The sequence below is a fragment of the Trichosurus vulpecula genome, chromosome 3 (assembly GCF_011100635.1).
Source record: "Trichosurus vulpecula isolate mTriVul1 chromosome 3, mTriVul1.pri, whole genome shotgun sequence".
Classification (NCBI taxonomy): Eukaryota; Metazoa; Chordata; class Mammalia; order Diprotodontia; family Phalangeridae; genus Trichosurus; species Trichosurus vulpecula.
The window spans coordinates 132,211,946-132,231,999 of record NC_050575.1 but is presented as its reverse complement, the minus strand read 5'-3'; the positions used below and the strand labels follow the sequence as shown (position 1 = coordinate 132,231,999).

Below are 20,054 nucleotides of genomic sequence, written 5' to 3'. Positions count from 1 at the left end.
AATAACCTGGAAAGACCTACATGATATGATGGTGAGTGAGGGGAGCAGAACCAGGAGAACATTGTACACAACCACAGACATATTGCTTCTGCCATGACTAACTCTGATAGACTTGGCTCTTCTCAGTAATACAAGGTTCAAAGATAGCTCCAGAGGACTCATGATGGAAAGAGCTATCTACATCCAGAGAAAGAATTATGGAGTCTGCATGCAGATGGAGGCAAACTATGTGCTCTCTCTCTTTTCTTCTCTTCTTTTTTGGTTTTGTTTCTTCTTTCTCATGATTCATTCCATTGGTCATAATTCTTCTTTACAACTTGACTATTGTGTAAATAAGTTCAATGTGAAGGTATATGTAAAACATATATCAGATTCCATGTTATCTTAGGGGATAGTGGGGAGGGGAGGGAGGGGAAGAAAATTTGGAATTCAAAAACTTATGGAACTGAGTGCTGTAAACTAAAACTAAAATATCCAAAAAATTTAAAAAAGAAAGCCTTCAGTGACTGGGAACCCACCACTACCCAAAGAAGTCCATTCCATTTTTGAATAGCTGTTGTTATAAGGGATTTTTTCCTTGTATCCCCCTCTCTGAAACATCCCTCCATTGCTCCCTACTCTGCCCATCAGGGTCAATTAGAGTGAATCTAACCCTTCTTCAATTTGAAGGCCCTTCAGATACTTCAAGACAATAATCATGGCTCCTTCATCTTCTCTCTTCCAGAATAAGAAGGCCCTATTACTTCAAAAGATCCTCACTCGTAGTTTCAGTTTCCTTCTATATTCTGGTTCACCTTTCACTGGACACGCTTCAGTCTGTCACATTCCTCCCTAAAATGTGGCTCTCAGAATGGTACACTGCACTCTAGATTTATTAGTGAAGGCATCCTTTACCATCAGAGCAGGAGATCCAAAGAGGCAGCATGGACTTTCATTCTGTGTGCAGTGGAGGGCAATAAAAGCTAGAATGCCTCATAAAAACAGCAAATTTTAAAAACAAAGTCAACTATTCCCTCCCTCCTGGATACTCTCTTGGCCTCAGCAACACCATTCTCTCTTGGTTCTTCTCCCACTGGTCTAACCAGTCCTTCTTTCTATCCTTTGGTCTCTTTATCTAACAGACAGTTGTGATTCATTCAAAATGGTTCTGGATCTGGAGATCCAGAAAAGAAAGTTCTCGCTACCTAAGTATATAGCACTACCAAGTAATTCAACATCAGGAACAAATAGGACCTTATCAATAGGGGAATCCAATGGTGGAAAGTCTTCCTCTCTTCCTCTGGTAATGTTTCCTTCACAAGATGCAATGCTAGTGTTTCTTATGCACAGAATAAAAGTCAAACTCTGTTGCCTACTACTCAAAATCTCCTTCTCCACCTTTTCAGCTTTTTCTTCCCCTATAGAGACTCTATATCTCAGATAACTGAACTACTTGCCATTCTCTGTACACATTCTTTTCTCTATGTTTAAAATGGCTTTCTCCTCCTTCTACATCTATATCCTTTAATATTCAACTCAAATGCCATCTCTTACATAAAGCTTCCCTGATGATCCTAATCAGTTACAACCTATCCCTTCAGACCTCACATAGGCACGAGAGCTATATAATGACATATACATTCTCTAGAGCTTTTATTATGAATCAGTTATCAAAATTAGTAACATATCTCCTCATTAGGCTATGAGCTCCATGAGGGAATGGACTCAGCTACTCTTTATATCTCTCTCAGTACCTACCACAGTGTTCTTATATTCAGCAGATGCTTAATAAATGCTTGGTGAATTTGGATCAACAAATATTTACTGGATATCTACTGGGAATACACCATTGAGTTTTCAATTCAGTATACATTCTTTAAGCACCTACTATGTGCAAAGCATACAGAAGTAACCTGTTAGTTCATCTACCTTTTGACCACTGGCTTCCATACCTCTTCTCTCCCTGAGAATGCCAGGCACCATAGGTGTCGGAAATCACTGTGTTCTCTTTGTAGAGGCTGGAGGAGTTTGGCTACAGAGGCAGTGAAGGTCTGTATGCTGCTGAGTGCTGTGTACTCATGGATCCCCTGCCAGGAAGTGAGCAGACACTGCTGTCTGACTTTAAGCCCATTCTAAAAACAGTTTTTTCTTGAAGTAATTCAACGACCTCAACATTAATGATACAAACAGTTCTGACATTTTAAACTCAACTCTGAAACGTGATGGATTTAGTTCCACACCCTGGGAATTCTACGTAATTGTGAATTTATTTGATGGTTAATGTTCCAGGGAAAAGGAAAGACATGATACCAAATTGGACAAATCTTGCCCCCTCCCTAGCACTCCCTCAGAAGACTTCACTATTAAGTTTCCTATGAACTTCATTAGACTGAAGTCATCACACAGCTCTAGAATAACCAAGAAACATTCGAGCAGCACAGTGGCATGGAAAGAATACATAGCCTGGAGTCAGAAGACTTGGGTTCAAATCCTAAAAACTACTGTCTTCATGAGTTGGCCTAATACCCTTTAACCCTCTCAGCCTCAGTTTCCTCTTCTATAAAATGGGGGAAGTAATGGTAATACCACTGACTTCACACATCTGCTATAAGGAAATTACTTTGGAGACCTTAAGTCACGACAGAAACAGGAATTATTGTTATCATTCTCCATGATTTCTCTGGTTATCTATCCTCCATCTTATTACAACCTCTCATTTTCACCTGCCTGGCCTACTGTAATCACCTCCTAACAGGCCTTCTCCCCTTTGCTCCTTGCTCCCCTCTAGTCTATCCTTCCCACGCAGTGAGACCCTGCTATGCTAGTAGTGACCGAGGCACCCTGGAACCCATGCCATCGGGAATTTCACACAATGTGGAAATTAGACACAGCTGTGAGCAATTACACTGCCTCTGTATCTGTTAACCCGCCAAGTCCCGATAAAATTAGTCACTTGTTTCAGTCACCAGAGAATTGGGCAGCTACAGTGTGGTGTTTGCATACTTGCATTTTCCTTACTCTCTGCCAACCCTGAACTCATCGTCTGCATGGCTTCCTCCAAGTCTTATGTTTTTGTTCTTATAGCTCTTGAAATGGGGCAGGCCCCTGGCACGTCAAAAAGAGCCGCCATCGTGTCAGACAACATTTCCATTCTCAGGTAGTGATGAGCATCATAAATTTTCATCTTTAAAGGATGGTGCTGACCAGCTGAACCCTGGCTGCTGGCAGGAACGTGGCTGAGCGGAAAAACAGACCCTCTCAGTAATTCTCACTCCATCAAAATCACATCTTCGGAACCCTGCTTTAAATATAGTCCATTAACCGTCCTCGGTTGTGCTTCCTGCCCGAGGTCATGGCCCTCCCAAGCTATGTGGAACACACCCTCCCTAATGTGCTCGTAGGAAATAACTGATAAGCCCACCTTGGTGGTAGGGAAAGGAGGTAGAGAAGATGTGCAGAAAGGGAACCAAATAATAGCCCTAGCAGGAATTGGGACTTAAGAAGTCTCAGTTTAGGACTAGTTGATGATGGTGTCACAGTGGAATTGAAGAAGTTTCAAAGGGGAGTCAGGTGCTGTTCTTCTGAGGGAGAAGATGAAGGAAGTGGTTTTAAACATTAAAGCATAAAATATTAAAGCTGGAAGGGACCTCATTGGTTATATATTTATTGGTCATTAGGGCTTCCAGGGACCCTACAGCTAATGCCAAAGACAGTTGCTTTTTGGGGAGAAAGACAGAGTAGAGCAGTGGAAATGGTACTAGATTTGGAGTAAGAGGACCTCAGTTCAAATCCTGGCTTAACCTTTGTTAAGTGCAAATCATTTAACCCTTCAGGATCAGTTTCCCTATCTGTAAAATGAGAAGGTTGGACTAGGTCAAGGGTTTTTAATGTGGGATCCATAAACTTGTTTTTATTTTAATATATTCATAACTATTTCAATATAATTGGTTTCCTTTGTGATCCTATATATTTTATTTATGCATTTAAAAACATTATTCTGAGCAAGACTTCATAGGCATCACTAGACTGCCAAAGGGGTCCATGACACACAAAAAAAGTGAAGATCCTCTGGACCAGATGGCCTCTAAGGTCCCTTCTAGATATAAATGTGTGATCTTACAATTACCTGATTCAACCTTTTCAGTTAGTAGTTGAGGAAGCTGAGGTTTAGAAAGGGCATATGACTGTACCAAGGTCACACACTAATAAGATGATGGGATTTAGAGCTAGAAGGAACTTGAGAGATCATCTAGTCCAAAACCCTCTTTTATAAAAGGAGAAAGGAAACTGAGGACTCATTTGTAAATTTATTTGCCCAGGGACACGCAAGTTGCAGAGGTGGGGTTCAATCATGTGTCTTCTGTGGATCTTTCCATCTAGTCCAATCCATGTGAGAACTGGAGATACACTATAACAACATCCTGGACAACTGGTTAAGATTCTACTGTATAATATAACACTATTAATCTGTAAACACAAGCCAAATCAACAAATTTACTGAGTCTACTAAGCATTCAGCACTAAAACCCAATGGATCGTCTAGATAAACTAACGGTGGTGAGGGCTATTTAAATAGCTGTTACAACTCTATCTTTTTAGTTGTGTCTTATATGACTATGACAGATGTGTCCAGCAATGTCCTGGCAGGATCTATATGTTGCTATACCCTATAGGTTCTGAAACAATGAAAATGGCTACAGTCTGCTCCATGAGGCAAGAACTTCTAGAAAGTACCTCCCTGGGGCAGCTAGGTGGCGCAGTGAGTAGAGCACCGGCCCTGGAGTCAGGAGGATCCCAGTTCAAATCCAGCCTCGGACACGTGACACACTTACTAGCTGTGTGAACTTGGGCAAGTCACTTAACTCCAATTGCCCTGCCTTCCCCCCTCCAAAAAAAAGGATGGAAAAAAAGAAAGTACCTCCCTTCTTGTCTACCAAATGCTCTCAAGAGAAGAGCTAATGATTAACCATCAGCAAAGGCAACAGCCTGGACATTGCCCACCAAATCTGTAAACTGGGTCAGGCTAGCATGCTTAACACTAAAAGGATGATTGAGAAAACACTGGGAAAATTATAAAAAATATTCTAGAGACTAGACTGAATGAAGATACCTTCTATGACAATCTCTGGCAAGGGACAGTTTGGCTACAAACACCCTGGGATCTGTAGTTCTTCCCAATTTGGAAAGAAAAAATACTAGTGCAAAACTAAGCCTCACATAAAAGAAAATTTCAATACACAAAAAATTTCACACAAAAAAATTTCAATAAATGGGCTAGCATTTGGGGGACTCTGGAGGAGAATGAGGAGAGGAGAGGAGAAAAGAGAGGGGGCAGCCATCCCATGGCAACAGTATGATGATGGCAACGGCCAGTGTTTGTCTCATCTGCAGCTCCCCCCTTCAAAGCCATGAGTGATGACTTCTGAATAGACAAATTGGGAGCTGTATGACTGTGTGTAATCATGCGAACTCACTTCAGTAGCAGGAGTGTTGAAAGATATAAACTTGGTCCCTTTCCCATCCCTGCCTTACTTCCATTTAATTGTGAGTGTGTTTTTATTTTGTTAAAGAATACAATTGCTGGATTTAATGTAATTTTTCATAAACATCTATGGTTAATCCTGTCCTTATATGGTCTAGTGTCTCTTTGTTTGGGACATGAGAGTACAATGGGAACTACACAAGAGAGAGACCTTCTCCAGACCAAGGCTGGGAACTCAACTTCCAGCCCATTGTTAGAGAATTGTGCTTGCTAACTGTGGGCATAAGAACAAAACATTTCATAACTACACTTTGAATTGCAGAATTACTGCGGACATGTACCATAAAAAAACAAATTAATCTTCCCCATAGACATGAGCCTAAGAGTAACTGGATGTTGTATTTCTAATTCTGAGAATTAATCCGTGGGAGATTGGACTAGATTATTGCCAAGACACTGTCCAACTGCCTCTTAACCATTTCAAGCCTCAGTTTTCTAATCTGTAAAATAGAATAATAATCCTTGAATGACCTATCTCCTGGGGTTGTTTGGAGGAAAATGACTTGTAATCCTTAAAGTGCAATACAAATATGTATTAATAACAACTGTAAAATGAGTAACAGGAAATTTCTTTCTCAGTCTCTAAAAGGCCGCAGGAGATTGCTGTGTAGAATCATTAATTTAGAACCAGAAGTGATCTTAGAGGTCACTGAGTCTAAACCTTTCATTTTACAGGCAAGGAAATTAAAGTCCAGATATGTTAGGGTACTTTCACTAGATCACACAGGTCACAAGTGGTGGAAATGGGATTTTAACCCAGGCCCTCCGACTTCAGATCCAGTGCTCTTCCCACTGTTTCAAGCTTAATCTTAAGAAAAACAAATGAATTATAAATTCATGGACGACCAAAACACTTAGTCTGGCATCATGTTAAAATATAAGCCTATCTTTCCAAATAATTTGAGTCATCAGTCTATTAAAAAAGAAAATAGGCAAAAATGTAAGCCCTAAACTCAAAGATCATTAGTTCTCAATTCCTGGACATAGAACCATAGTCATGGAATCTCAAAGCTAGAAAGAATATTGGAGCCCATCTAGTCCTACCCCTTTGGGAGCCAGAATCCCCACTCTATTTACTCTGACACTTGTTAAAGAACTAATGCTTAACCAGATTTGCTTGAAGACTTCCAGGGACTAATGATGTTAGGATATATCTCCCTATACTGAGCTCCAAAATAGTTCTCTGGGATTTCTGGTTGTTTTTCTTGAGCCAAGAAAAATAAACCTAATCCCACTGTAAATACTCATGCTGACAATACCTATTGAATTTAATTGAATTGGGGGCAGCACAACATATTGGGTAAAACCACTGAATCGGGAGTGAGGATCTGTGTTCAACACCTAGCTCTGCTGCCTTTAAGAGTTACCTTTGTAAATCTGGGTAAGTCAAATCACATTTCTAGGTCTCAACTTGCCTACCTATAAAATGAAGGGGCTGAACAAGAGAATAAGATTCATTCTAGTTCAGTTTCTATAATCTTTCCCATAATCTCCCTTCAAATATTCAGAGGAAATGGTCACACTCCCCTCCTAAGATTTTGCTTTTTCAGGATAAACATCGTACCCTCATCTTGCCTGGTCTGCTGTACTCTTCCTTTTCTTGTTGCCCTATTCTGGACACGTTACAGTTTGTTAATATCCTTTCAAGAATATGGGAGTCAGAGCTGAATACAATATTATAAATGTGGTCTTATCAGAGCCTAGAGCAGCAGGACTAACACTTCCTGGAGTCTGGACCTTAATCCTTCTCTTAATATAGTATGAGATCACAGTAGCTTTTCTGGCTGCTATATCACACATTGACTTACTGATTTTTGAGTCTGCTCACATCCCCAGATCTTTCAACACACACACACACACACACACACACACACACACAGACACACACACACACACATCTAGCCTCACCACCTGCTCCTTCTATGCTTGTGTAGTTGATTTCATTAATTCAAATCTAGAACTGTATATGTATTTCTAGGAATTTTTTTTATGTTTTGAAGAGACTCAGAAGAGAAACAGTGGAAAGAGAATGAGTATTGTCTTTTGCAGAACCTTGACATTTGATGAGGCATCAAGCTTACTGTGTGTACTTGGGAAATTTTGTTAATGGGTTGAATCAAAAGTTCCAAAAGTGGAACTAAAGAAAACCCTGATAATCTAGATGAACTATGAAAGAACGTTTTCTTTTGGGAGAAAGTTCTTCCAAAATACGTCCCACAATCACAGTGATTACCTCTACTAATAAAGAACGAGGAATGATTTTAATAAGTAAAACTATGGAAAAGAGGTGGTGATATGCAAGTGTCTGGCCAAATACCCCTACTTATGCTGGACTCTTCTTGCCTTGTCTGCAGCAGATTCCCAGCCCCAGAAAGGTGAAATCCCAGACAAGAGTTCTCTTCCCTGTGGAGTTCAGCACATCTCCTCGGCCCCAATTAGAATGTGGCTATGCCGGGCCTCCCTCAGCTACCGTACCCAACCCAGCCTTAAGTTAATGACATGACATTCATGGAGATGTCAAGAAAGACTCTGAGACCACCATGGCACATCTTCCGTGATTTCCTCTTTTGACACTTCCTTGTGGCAAAGGAGGATACTGAGCTCTCACAGGCTGAAGGTACAAGTTCTAGTAGATCTGAGCAAGATGAAAAGGATTTAAGCATAGGCTCAAAGACAAACTATTGTGACCACTGTCTGAGGCCTAGTCCAGCCAAGTGTAGAAAGATTAAATCACCAGAGGATGAGATCTTTTTCAGACATAATTGATCAACAACCATTTATTAAAAACCTATGGTACTATGTATCAGACACTGTGCTCGGTGCTGGAGATACAAAGACAAATGTGAAATAATTCCTGTTCTTCAGGTGCTTACAACCTAGTTGAGGGAGACAACACATATGTATGTTTATTTAATACATCTACAAAAATATATAGAGAGTAATTCATAATGGTCAACTACTAACGTGAAAGGGATGCAGGTGGGTATACCCACACTGATGAAACTATAGGTTTTTGAAGTACAAGGCTTTTAATCAATAATCTTAAGAGCTAATCAAAAACAAGTTTCCCTGTAAAAACCTCAAAACATATGAATATTACTCTTTTAGCATGAAGAACATACCTCTGGCTGTATAGCTTTGAATACTGGGATATCCATGAGCGTAATCTGGCTCTGTAACAAAAAAAGAGTCAGGTTAGCATACACTTCATGCTCTAAGGCAACATGCATATCACAGAGACAGACAACAAATTTAATAATTTGTTGTAAATTTGTGGGGTTTTTCCTGCATTGAAATTTTAATTAACACAGTATTATATCATGTAATCATATAGTGCCACATTGTAAACAAGGCATTACACACACATATTCCTGCATGCTGGACTTCCCAACAATGCATGACACACTCACCTGCCAACACTTGCTTGATAAGACCTGTTGGTGGACTTGACCCACTGATGGGTTATAATTTGCATTTTGTATGTTTATTTGGAAAATAATGAAATCACTATGACTTTAACTCTGTTGCACAACAGATGAAACATATATGAATGGTTTTTCAAAAAGTTCTGATCTTTTCCTCTTTCTTTATGCTTCCACCACCCCCTTATTTTTATTCAGTGCCCTCCAATTGCACCCAAGGCTACTACTGCCCCCTCTGGATCATTTCACTCCCCTCCAGGGAGTGGTATTGCCCACTTTGGGAACTTATGGCCTAATGGATAGACTTGGGAGTCAGGAACACCTATTTTCAAAGCCTGTTTCTCACATTCTCTGAGTGTGACTGTGGACAAATTCTTTAACCTCTATGCACCTCAGTTTCCTTATCTGTAAAACAGAGATAATACCAATGTTAACAACCTCACAGAGATACTGTTAGGTTCAAATGAGTTAATATATGTAAAGTTCTATTCAGATGTCAGCTATTATAATTATTATAAAGAGTAATATAAATGATAGCTATTATTAGTATTATTATTATGATTGAATGCCAAAGAAAAGCTTTATTCAACAGGAACATGTCACTGACTACCCAGGGTAGAGCTACCAGACCTTCCTTTATTTTCCAAACTATGGCTGCCAATACATATCCCTGCTATCAGATACCAAAGTATCATAGAAAATGACATTCTTCAGAGACCTATGAACACAGCTCCATGCAGTGGGGTGTCAGTTTCTCTGGGAGCATCCAGCTAACTAAGCACAAGGTTCTTGGAGGAATCTAAAGCCCGTGCAATGGTAACACACAATGTGTTGCTAAGGACAGAGGAAACAACCTACAGTGGTCAAAGTTTCAGAGCCAGGGGAGATGGGGAAGGAATAGAAAGAGGACGAAATAAAGACTTCTATGATGAGTCACCTCTGAAAGGGGCCAAGGGGGTATGAGAAGTGCTGACATGGATAGCTCATGACAACGATAGTTCAAGGAATAGAAAGGAATCTGAGGAAAATCATATGAGATTAATCTAAAGAAAGGCACTAAGTAAGATCAGAAGCATTGGAAACTGGCTGTTTTGCTGACTTTGTAAAACCCGACATGCAGGTATGAAGATATAATGGGACCCAGAGCCACAATCTCTGAATCTGAGACCTGAAAAAGGCAAGCCATAGTTCCAATTTATATATTATGGATGAATGCTGGACTATAAGTTAGAAGACATGGGTTCTGGTCCTGGCTCCAATGCTTGCTCACTTTCTAACCTCAGGCAAGTCACTTTCTCTCAGTCTCAGTTTCCTAATCTATAAGAAAGGGATAATAATAGTTGCATTATCTATAGCTTAGGTTGTTGAGAGAAAAGAATTTTGTAAACCTTAAAGCACCAGAGAAAAGGGTGCTTTTAGTACTTTTTTTATAACCCTTTGAGTGTAATGGGGGTTCAGGGCATGCCTAGACCACCAAACATGCTGTCATCCACATAGAAGACACTGGACCAACTTTCAGGAGATGAAAGGACTGGAGCACATGGAGCGCATGTGGACATCCTGTGTTGGCCTAATGGTTGGAAGCAGACTTTTCCATTGGATATGTAGCCAGAACTGTTGGCATCTTTAAAACAGTCTGACTCAGCACCTGTAGTGGCTTTTGTTACATTCATATCTGAGAGGGCAGGGCTGTTTTACTCACCATGTAGTAAGAGGAGAGGGCCTGAGGGTCAACTCCTTCCCCCCATCCCTTAGGCCAGGTGGCCCTAAAAAAAACAAGCCTGAGCCTTAGGTCTTTTCACTAACTCATTTCCACTCTAGCTGCAGGGGGTGTAGTCTCCTGTCTGGCCCAGGAGCCTAAGCCATGAGGTTCCATGCGTCCAGGAATCCAGGTAGGACAAGGCAGCCAACTCAATAGCAATGTCTCGAGGAGCACAGGCCTCCAAGTTAGCGGAAGTCATCATATGGCTTTGGACTTGAACTTGATCAGACTAATGTTCTTTTTTCACAATAACCAGTTGAAGTCGGGGGTACAAAACAGCATCAGTGAGTAAACTGAGATTCAGAGAAGAGACATGACTCACCCAAATTCACACAAGCTAGTAAATAGCACAGTTGGGAGTCAGAGCCAAATAGTTTGACTCCAAGATCAGCATTCTTTCCAAGACACCACCCTCCCTCTACAATAAAAAAACCCTGCACTGCTCTTATCCATCTGTAGCATTCTATAGCCTCATATTAATAATTAGCTAAAATTCTAGAGAACGATCATATAAATGATCATTTAATAATAACAACAGTAATTGCATAGCGCTTTAAGGTCTGCAAAATGCTTTCCAAATATTATCTCATGTGATCCTCACAGTGACCCTGGGAAGTAGGTGCTATTATTATCCTCATCTTACAAATGAGGAAACTGAGACAGATACAGGTTAAGCAACTTACCCAAGATCATATAGCTAACATGGGTTTGAGGAAGGATTTAAACCCACGTCTTCCTGATTCCAAGTCCACCGTGCCATCCCAAGCTTCCAGCATTTATATGACGCTTGCTAGAAGCATTCATTTCGTAGAATCTCATTCTGCTAGAACTGAAAGGGACCTCTGAGATCATCTAGCCCAACCCCCTTATTTTACAGAGGGAGAAAGAGAGGTTCAGAGAGATGCAGCCACTTGCTTCAAGGTCATACAGTTGACCTGGGGAAACAAACCTGAGTGTCCTAACTTCAGAGCCCTCTCTACCACATCACAGCCTGATCATCACAATCTGATATAAATCCTACCTGTGCATAAGTATTATTGCCTCTACTTTTCAGATATGCAGTAACTCACATTTATATAGCGCTTTAAGGTTTACCCAACACTTTCCTCATAACAGTCCTGGGAAATAGGTAGTACAAGTATTGTTACCCCCATTTTACAGCTCAAAAAGCTAAGTCTCAGAGAGTTGAAACCAGATCTTCCTAAGGCTAAGTCCAGCACTCTTTCTAATGCACTGTGCCATGCTGATGAAGGACTTCAAACTAGAATAAAGTCATCTCAGAAATATTTTTCATCACTTTTGTCATTACTTCCCCCTCTCTGGACATGGGCATAGGCTGTGTACATCCTCAGAGAGGAAAAGAACCAATGTTCTGCCAGACACTTTCAATTCTGCCAGGAGTACTTGCTCTCTCTCCGCTTTGTTCCTCAGTCTCCTCCCAGTGGCCAGCCATATGATGGATTAGCTGGCCCAAGCCCACAGACTGAGAGCTGGCAGAAACTACTATTCATGCCTATCCTTGGATTTCAGGCCGGAAATAAAACAGGGAGTTGATATTGGAAACCACAAAGGAGACCTTTCCTCATATGTCTCTCCCTACACCACCACCACCTCTTGAAAAAAGGAATAGATAAAAACAGCATGGTTGAGCAAAAATCATTAGGGATTTTTTTTGCCTCAACATTTCACAGGGAAGCCAAAAGATATAGGATGGTGGTTACTGGGAAGAAAGGTATGAACTTAAAAAAATTAATAACTTTGATAAAGGCATAGAGGACATGCTTAGCAAATTTGCAGAGGGCAGAGAGGGATAGCTAATATGCTAAAGTTAGGGTTCAAACAATCTCAGCAGTCTAGAAAATTGGCTGGATCTAATTAGATGAGTTATATCATGAATAATTTTAAAGATCTTCAAAAAACTGCCCAAGTATAAAATGTCAGCACTATAATTGCCCATTCATCTTCCAGATATATCTGGACTGAGTAAGAGGGCTCCACTCAAAGATTGTCAGAGCCAAAATATTTGATCTAGGACTCTCATTTCACAGCAAACAAACTAAGACTCAGAGAAGTTAGGTAGCCCATCCATAATCACCCACTGAGTCAACAATCAGTTACAAAGTCATCAGGCAGCTGGACATGGTAGAACACAAGTGTAATCCTAGCTATTGTGGGAGACTGAAGCTAGTGGATCTCTTAAGCTCAAGGGTTCAAAGCTACAGTTACTCAGGTGTCTACACTACATCAAACACCGATGTGGTAAGCAGGACAAACAGAACAGGGCAAAGCTTCTTTGCTGATGAGCGGTGAGGTCAAGTCCATAAGTAGTTACTGTACTTCCAGCTTAATTGAGCTAGGGAGATTGAAGAGATTAAATAATTAATGGATAAATACCAATGAATGAATGAACAGACGAAGAAATAAAATTAAATGAAGGGCAGGACAGAATTGTGAGCAACTGCATAAGATGAAGAAAAGAAACTCTGGCGCAGGTATGAATGCCTCTGGGGACCTTGAGTAACCAAAGAGAAAATTCATTTTCTAAACCCAACACTAGATCTACTGGCTTTGGGATATCTGCCATTAATCCAACCTCTCTCCAGGATGGGTCCTAGTACAATGCAAAGAGTCAGTTTGTTCATCTGTAAAAGGAGAAGGTTGGACCTCTGAGGTTCCTTCCAGGTCTAGATCTAAGATTCTATGACAGTCTTCAGTAGGCTGACTGGAGGGTACATATACATATGTGTCTAAATGTGTGTATTCATGGAAAGGCAAGAGACTGGCCCTAAGCACAATAAAATTGATATTGGATGTATGCAAAGGAATGTATTTGCACATATATACACGTCAACAAGCACATGTGCACCAAAAGGCCTAAACTGATCCAACAGATCACTGAGACTAGGAGTGTGCTAGAAACAACTCATACTGCCCCATGAGAGATGATTGTTAGATTTTCAGTGTGAAAATTTACACCTCGGAAATCAGCAAACAGTACAAATCAGGGCTTGATTTGTTGTTTTTGTTTAGTGTCTAGACTTAAGAAAGTGATAAAGAAAATATTAATAATGTAGATTAAATTTAAAACTATGCTGTGCAAACTTTTTTTCCCTTGGAGATCTCATTGTTAAACATTTGCCAGCACACTGCCGACTGAGATCATTTTCAACTTCTGGCCAACAACGGCATGGCCCCAGAGTAAATTCTGAGTACAGAGTCAAGAGTTGAACTCGTTCTGGATTGAGACACCCACTAGGTCTAGCCTATCTCACACTGTTGACACTTGATTCTCTTCTATGGGCTGAGAACATCTTCAATGGTATTTTCAAGCTATTACATTTTATGCCATAGAAGCATCCATTGAAAGAAATCTAGGAACCAGAAAGGTAGCATAGTAGAGAACATTTGGGTGGGGATCCAATGAAGACAAAACCAGAAGGAATCTTGTTGTAAGAATATATTACAGGACACCTTGACAAAGAGGGAAAATAAGAAACAGATCACAAATTTGGCACAAAGGAAAAATACCACACTGATGGAAGACGTCAGCTAGCCAGACATCTGTTGGAGCTTCTCGCCAAACCCCTGACTCGTCTAAATGATAATTTCATTCTTCAAACAGTGCAGGAAATGATGAAGGGAATTCTATTTTGAATATGATTCTGACCAGGAAGAAGGAACTGGTCACTATAGTAGAAATGATGAAATCTTACAAGGACATAGCCACTCTATCTTGGATGACAGAAGAGCAGAAAATTAGGCATAGGCAGATATATGCCTTAGATTTCAGGGGAGTGCGTTGCAAACGCTTTCTTAAAAAAGGAGAGATAGGAGAATTCTCTTGGCTAAAATCTTATGGGGAAACAGCGCAAGAATAATGGAAAGCCCTCAAGAAGGAAATTTTAATGTCATGAACACAAATGAAAAAGAAAAGAGGGAACTATCTAAAGGAACCAATGAGGATGCACAGGGAACTCAACAACTAATTTAGACTTTTAAGATAGGTATGGAAAATAAATGTGTACATACAGAGGCAAATATAAAAGATGTAATTAGATGGCATTGTGGGTAAGGAGCCAGTCTTGGAGATAAAAGGATCTGAATTTGAATACCACTTCAAATACTTTCTAGCTGAGTGGTTTGGTCATGTCTCAATCTCTCTTAGACTCAATTTACTGATCTGTATAATAGGGATAATAACAATGCCTGTATCACAAGGTTTTGTGAAGATCAAATCAAATGAGATATATGTAAAATGCTTTGCAAACTTTATAAAGATGTTAGTTATTGTCATAGAAGAGTGGAACGGTCCCACATGAACAATGACAGGAAATTGGGCATGGTGGTATACACTCGTAATCGTAACTGTTGGGGAGGCTGAGGCTGGTGGATCTCTTAACCTCAAAGGTTCTGAGCTGCAATGGGCTGTGCTGATTGGTGTCTGAACTAAGTTAGGTATTGATATAATGAGCCTACAGGAGAAAGGAACCACTAGGTTGTCTAAGGAGCCCAGGTCTGAAACACAGCAGGTCAAAACCTCTGTGCTGATCAGTAGTGGGATGAGGTCTAAAGAAAGAGGAAAAGGGAGAGAGAGGGAAGAAAGAAAGAGAGAGAGAGAGACAGAGAGAGAGAGAGAGAGAGAGAGAGAGAGAGACAGAGAGAGAGAGAGACAGAGAGACAGAGACAGAGAGAAAAGAGATTGGAAAGAACTGAGCCTCACTGTAAATGCTAAGGACCATGAAAAGGATTTTTTTTAAAAAACTGCTATGTTGAAGATAAGAGGATGATTAAAGGAGACATAGAAATACTACTTGAGGTGGTGGACGAGATGATGCGAATAGATGGTGGAAATAAGACAAAATTACTCAACTCTTATTTTGTTTCTATTTTTCTATCAAGGAGAATGATAGCCAGACTGAGGATTGAACAAAAAGTGATGACTAGAAAGTTGAAATTGAATATACGATGGTAAGATAGCACCTAGTTGTCACCAATGAATTTCAAGACATCAGGCCCAGAAGAAAAGCCTGGATCATGTGATCACTGAGGCATCATTAAGTGATCTTTGAAAAACTGTGGAGAATAGGAAAAATGCCATAAGATTAGAACCAGGAAAACATCATCCCAGTTTTCAAAAAGAGAAAGAAGGTTGAGTCTCCTATATTTGGGTCAGTGAGCTTGACTTCAATTCTTAGCAAAATTCTAGATCATATCTATCAAAGAGATGATTTATCAGTATTTGCAGCAAGAGAAGTAGTGGTGATCACTAATAACCAATGGCTCCACCGACAGGTCATAGGATTATAGCCTCATAGATTCAGAGTTCAAAGTAAACTTAGAGCTCATCCAATTCAACCCCTTCATTTTACAAATGAGGAAAATGAGGACCAAGTTAATTAAGTAACTTTGCCATGGTCACACAAGTGGCAGAGTTGGGATTCAAATGCAAATCTTCTCACTCCAAATGCATCACTCTCTTCCTGCACCACACTGCCAGAATGATCTCACTTCCTTTTTGACACAGTTCCCAAACAGGGAGATGAGGGGAATGGTGGAGACATCATATACCTAATTTCAGCTACATCTTTGATGAAGCCTCTCTTGCTATCTATGGACAAAATGATGTTAATGGTAGGCAAATCCAAGGGAGAAAATAAAGCACACTGAAAAGTTTAAAACACTAGAGAAATGTCAGTTATTATTCTTATTCCTATTTGAAATTTGATGAAAGATCATTTATAAAAAGTTGCTATCAGAAGGGTCCATGGCAACTTGGTAAGCCTTTGTGAGGAGCAAACCAATGATCTGTCCTTGGCCCTGTGCTAGTCAACAATTTCCTCAGTGACTTGGATAAAGGCAAAGATGACATCATCATCATCACCACCATCACAGTAATAGTAAAAATAGTATTGATAAAACATTTTAAGGTTTTCAAAGTGCCTTATATATGTGTTTTTCAAATGACATAATACATGAGACTAAGTGAGGCAGCTAATATTTGGATGACGGCCAGATTGTTGTACTGAATCTAATAATATAAAATAAAATTTAATAACTTTTGAAAATGTAAAGTCTTGTTCTTGGGTTCTAAAAATGAATATCAAGTACAAGATGAGGAAAAAGAGAGAAACAAAATATCATATGCAAAATATCTTGGTGTTTTAGTGGGTCCACAAGCTCAATATGGGTAAAGACTGGGACATGGCAACTAAAAATTCAAATACTATCTTGAATTACATTAGGAGAAGCATAATATGCAGGGCTAGCAATGGGGTGGTGCCAATATCCTCTCCCCTTGTCAGGCCACATATGGAGCACTGTGTATGAAGTTCCGAGAAGACCACTGGTTCAGGACACTGGGAGAAGGATTCTGGTGGAAGGAGAGGGACTCCAAGTTGATATCAAGAGAAAAGCAACCAAGATGGTGAAGGGACCAGATACCATGTGTCACAGGAGCATCAGAGAAGGAACTAGGGATATTTATCCTAGGGAAGAGAAGGCTTAAGAGAAGGAAGGGAATGACTACTATCTTCAAGTATTTGAAGGAATTCCACATAGCAGAGTGATTCCACATGTTCTGCTTGGCCCCAGAGGGCTGGACCAGGCACAATGGGTGAAGTTGCAGAGGGGTAGATTTGAGCTTGATGTAAAAAGAAAAACTTCTTTACAATTAGAGGTGTTCAAAAGTATAATTATTAGACTTCCTTTAGATGCCTGGGGTGTCATTGAAGGGATTCCTGTTCAGATACAGGTTGGATTAGATTCCAGCTCTGAAATTATTTTATGATACTATTGGTACCTTATCTGCAGAGAAAGGTGTAACACCATAGTTGTTTTTTTAATTACAACTCTTAAAAATGTATTAGCTAGTTAATGTTGTCAAGGAAATATATATAGTAACTCATTAACATAAAGAGAGCACAAAAATGGGGGCTCAAAGAGTACTGGGCTTGAAAATTGGGCTACCTAGAATCAAATTCCAGTTCTGACACTATCTGTATGTCTGTGGCTAAGTAACATAAGCTTGTTGGGTTTTCTACTATGTAAGATGAGGACCTTAATATCAGTGCTATCTAATTCACATGATAGTTGTGAGAAAAGTGCTTTGTAAACCTTAAAGCTCTATAGAAATGTGAGCTGTTCTTAAAATAATATAGCATCATCTAATGATCTTTCCCATATCCACCCACCCCCCAAATATCACACATCCCCTAGGACGAGTTAAGTTCTACTTACAGCAAACTCCTCAGGAGTCACTTTCAACACATCAAACACAACGGCATCATAGCTCTTACTGGCGTAGTCACAGCTCCGTCCTTCCAGAGAATCTGAGCTGCTGCTGCCCTGCAGAAGGGAAAGAGACAAGACTAAAGTTTCTTGGTATGGAAGGTACCCCCCAAATCAGCAATTTCTTAGCTCTCCTGGACTCGAGCCACTAAGGGAGGAGATGTTGTATTTGATGCCTGTTGTAGTAGAAAGAGCATCTGATCCAAAGGCCTAAGACCTGGGTTTGGATCCCAGCTTTGTCCCTTACTAGCAGCATGACTTCATCTCTCTGGGTCTCAATTTCCCCATTCTTAAAACAGACTGGTTGGACTGGATACCCTCCAAGGTCCCTTCCAGCTCTGCTATCTCATGGTCTCACATCCTTTGCCACTCTTAACATACTATGCTTTAACATTCTATGTTCTAAAAATCCCTTCCAGCTCTCACATAGTATCCTAACATTCACAGGAATTAGAGGATTTGAGAGCTTATCATCCAGTCCAACACCTCATTTCACAAACAAGAAAAATGAAGGCCTGCCTTAGGTCACAGAGGTTAAAAAAAGTAGAGCCAAGATTCTCAATTCAGGTCCATTGAATCCACATCCTTTATATTTTCCACTACACCATGTTGCATCCTTCTAAGGCTTAAAGTCCTTTCCAGTTCTGACATTTTATGATTCTGTGGCCCAACTGATACAAGTGGCTTCCTCCTATTCTCCAAAAGCGGGGAAACTGTCTGGAAGCCTTGGGAAAGGATTAGTAACTTTATATCTGTCAAATAGGGCCTGGCTTAAATCTTTTTGTGTGTGTGTTGTATTTAAACTTGAAATCAGTCTGGAAAATGTTACACAAAACACAAGGAAAGTTACTGTTAGAAATAGGCATTTATGTGGCAAGAAAAAGCTCTCTCTTGAAATTAAAAGCCTGTTTGTTGGCAAAAGGAGGTGTAGCACATTGGTTAGGGAGCCCTGAGTGAAAGCTATCTTTATTAGAATAGCTTAGATTAATAGGAGTACTGTGAATACTGTGAATAGATTCAAATAAACAGAGTTTCCTATAAAATATTGGGTTGAAATCTCAAATGCTGCCTGCCCAGAACCCACAGTTGTGGGGATCTTGGGGCATTACTCACACCATCCTTGGGAGCAGCCTTTTTTATCTCTCCTCTCCCAAAGGGAAGGCTCCAATTAATAAATGGCTTCATTCCTCCTAACTCGGAGGGTGGCTTTGGTGAGGTTTCCATTAACCTCACCAGTCTGGATTGGGACTTAGGGGATTTGCTTGCATTTATTCCTTCTTGCTTCACTCTTTCCAAAATGGCAGCATTTGGAAAAAAAAGTGTGCAGGCTTACTGGAGACTACAGTGTATTCAAGTTAGCAAGAAAACCCAACAGTCAACAGCCGAGAAATGTGAGGTTAGAGATGTGGACAGCAGCTGAAGCCAGTGAGTTTCAATAGCCTTGTATCACCAAAAAAATGAACCCACTGTATTTAAAAAAGGATGCTTACCACTGAGGCAATAAAGACTTTAATGACTAGGGCATTAAGACAAGTAATTCTTTTTCTATCAATGATGGAAGGGAGTTTTTTGTACTGAGGTCCCTTCTATATTCTATGTTCTAACATTCTATGGTCCAAGGCTTCTTTTGTTTCTAACATTCCATGTTCCAAAGTCCTCTTTCATTTCTAACACTCTTTGCTCCCTATTCTAATATTCTGTGTTCTAATGCCTCATACAATTCAGAAAAATCTATGCTCTGTCTTTTAAAATTCTATGTTCTGAAGCTCTTCTGAGTTCTGATGGTCTATAATTTCATCTGTTAAATGGGTATAATAACTGTACTGCCCATCTTATAGTCTGTGTTCTAATATTTTGCATTCCAAGGTCTTACCTCTGATTGTCTATGTTACAAGGGCCCTTCTAACTCTAGTGTTCTGTGTTATAAGATCCCTTTAGCATTAGCATTGCATCTCATAAATTTTCCCTCAAATCTGTAATCTTTGCCAAAGATTCTTGCATTAGTCTCACAGACAGCCTTTGTGGTTAGTGAATTTTCCAAGCAGGTTACTCTTTCAATGTT

At 40.0% G+C, this 20,054-nt stretch overlaps 1 protein-coding gene across 1 annotated transcript in view; it reads right to left on the bottom strand.

The window, feature by feature from the left end:
- RALGPS1 (Ral GEF with PH domain and SH3 binding motif 1) overlaps positions 1-20,054 on the bottom strand; it is a 573,263-nt gene that overhangs the window by 490,140 nt on the left and 63,069 nt on the right. Inside the window, exons 4-5 of the mRNA XM_036750307.1 lie at positions 17,942-18,049; positions 8,644-8,694 (exon numbers count right to left, since the gene is read on the bottom strand). Coding sequence (XP_036606202.1) covers positions 8,644-8,694; positions 17,942-18,049 — 159 coding nt within the window. The remainder of the gene's footprint in view (positions 1-8,643; positions 8,695-17,941; positions 18,050-20,054) is intronic.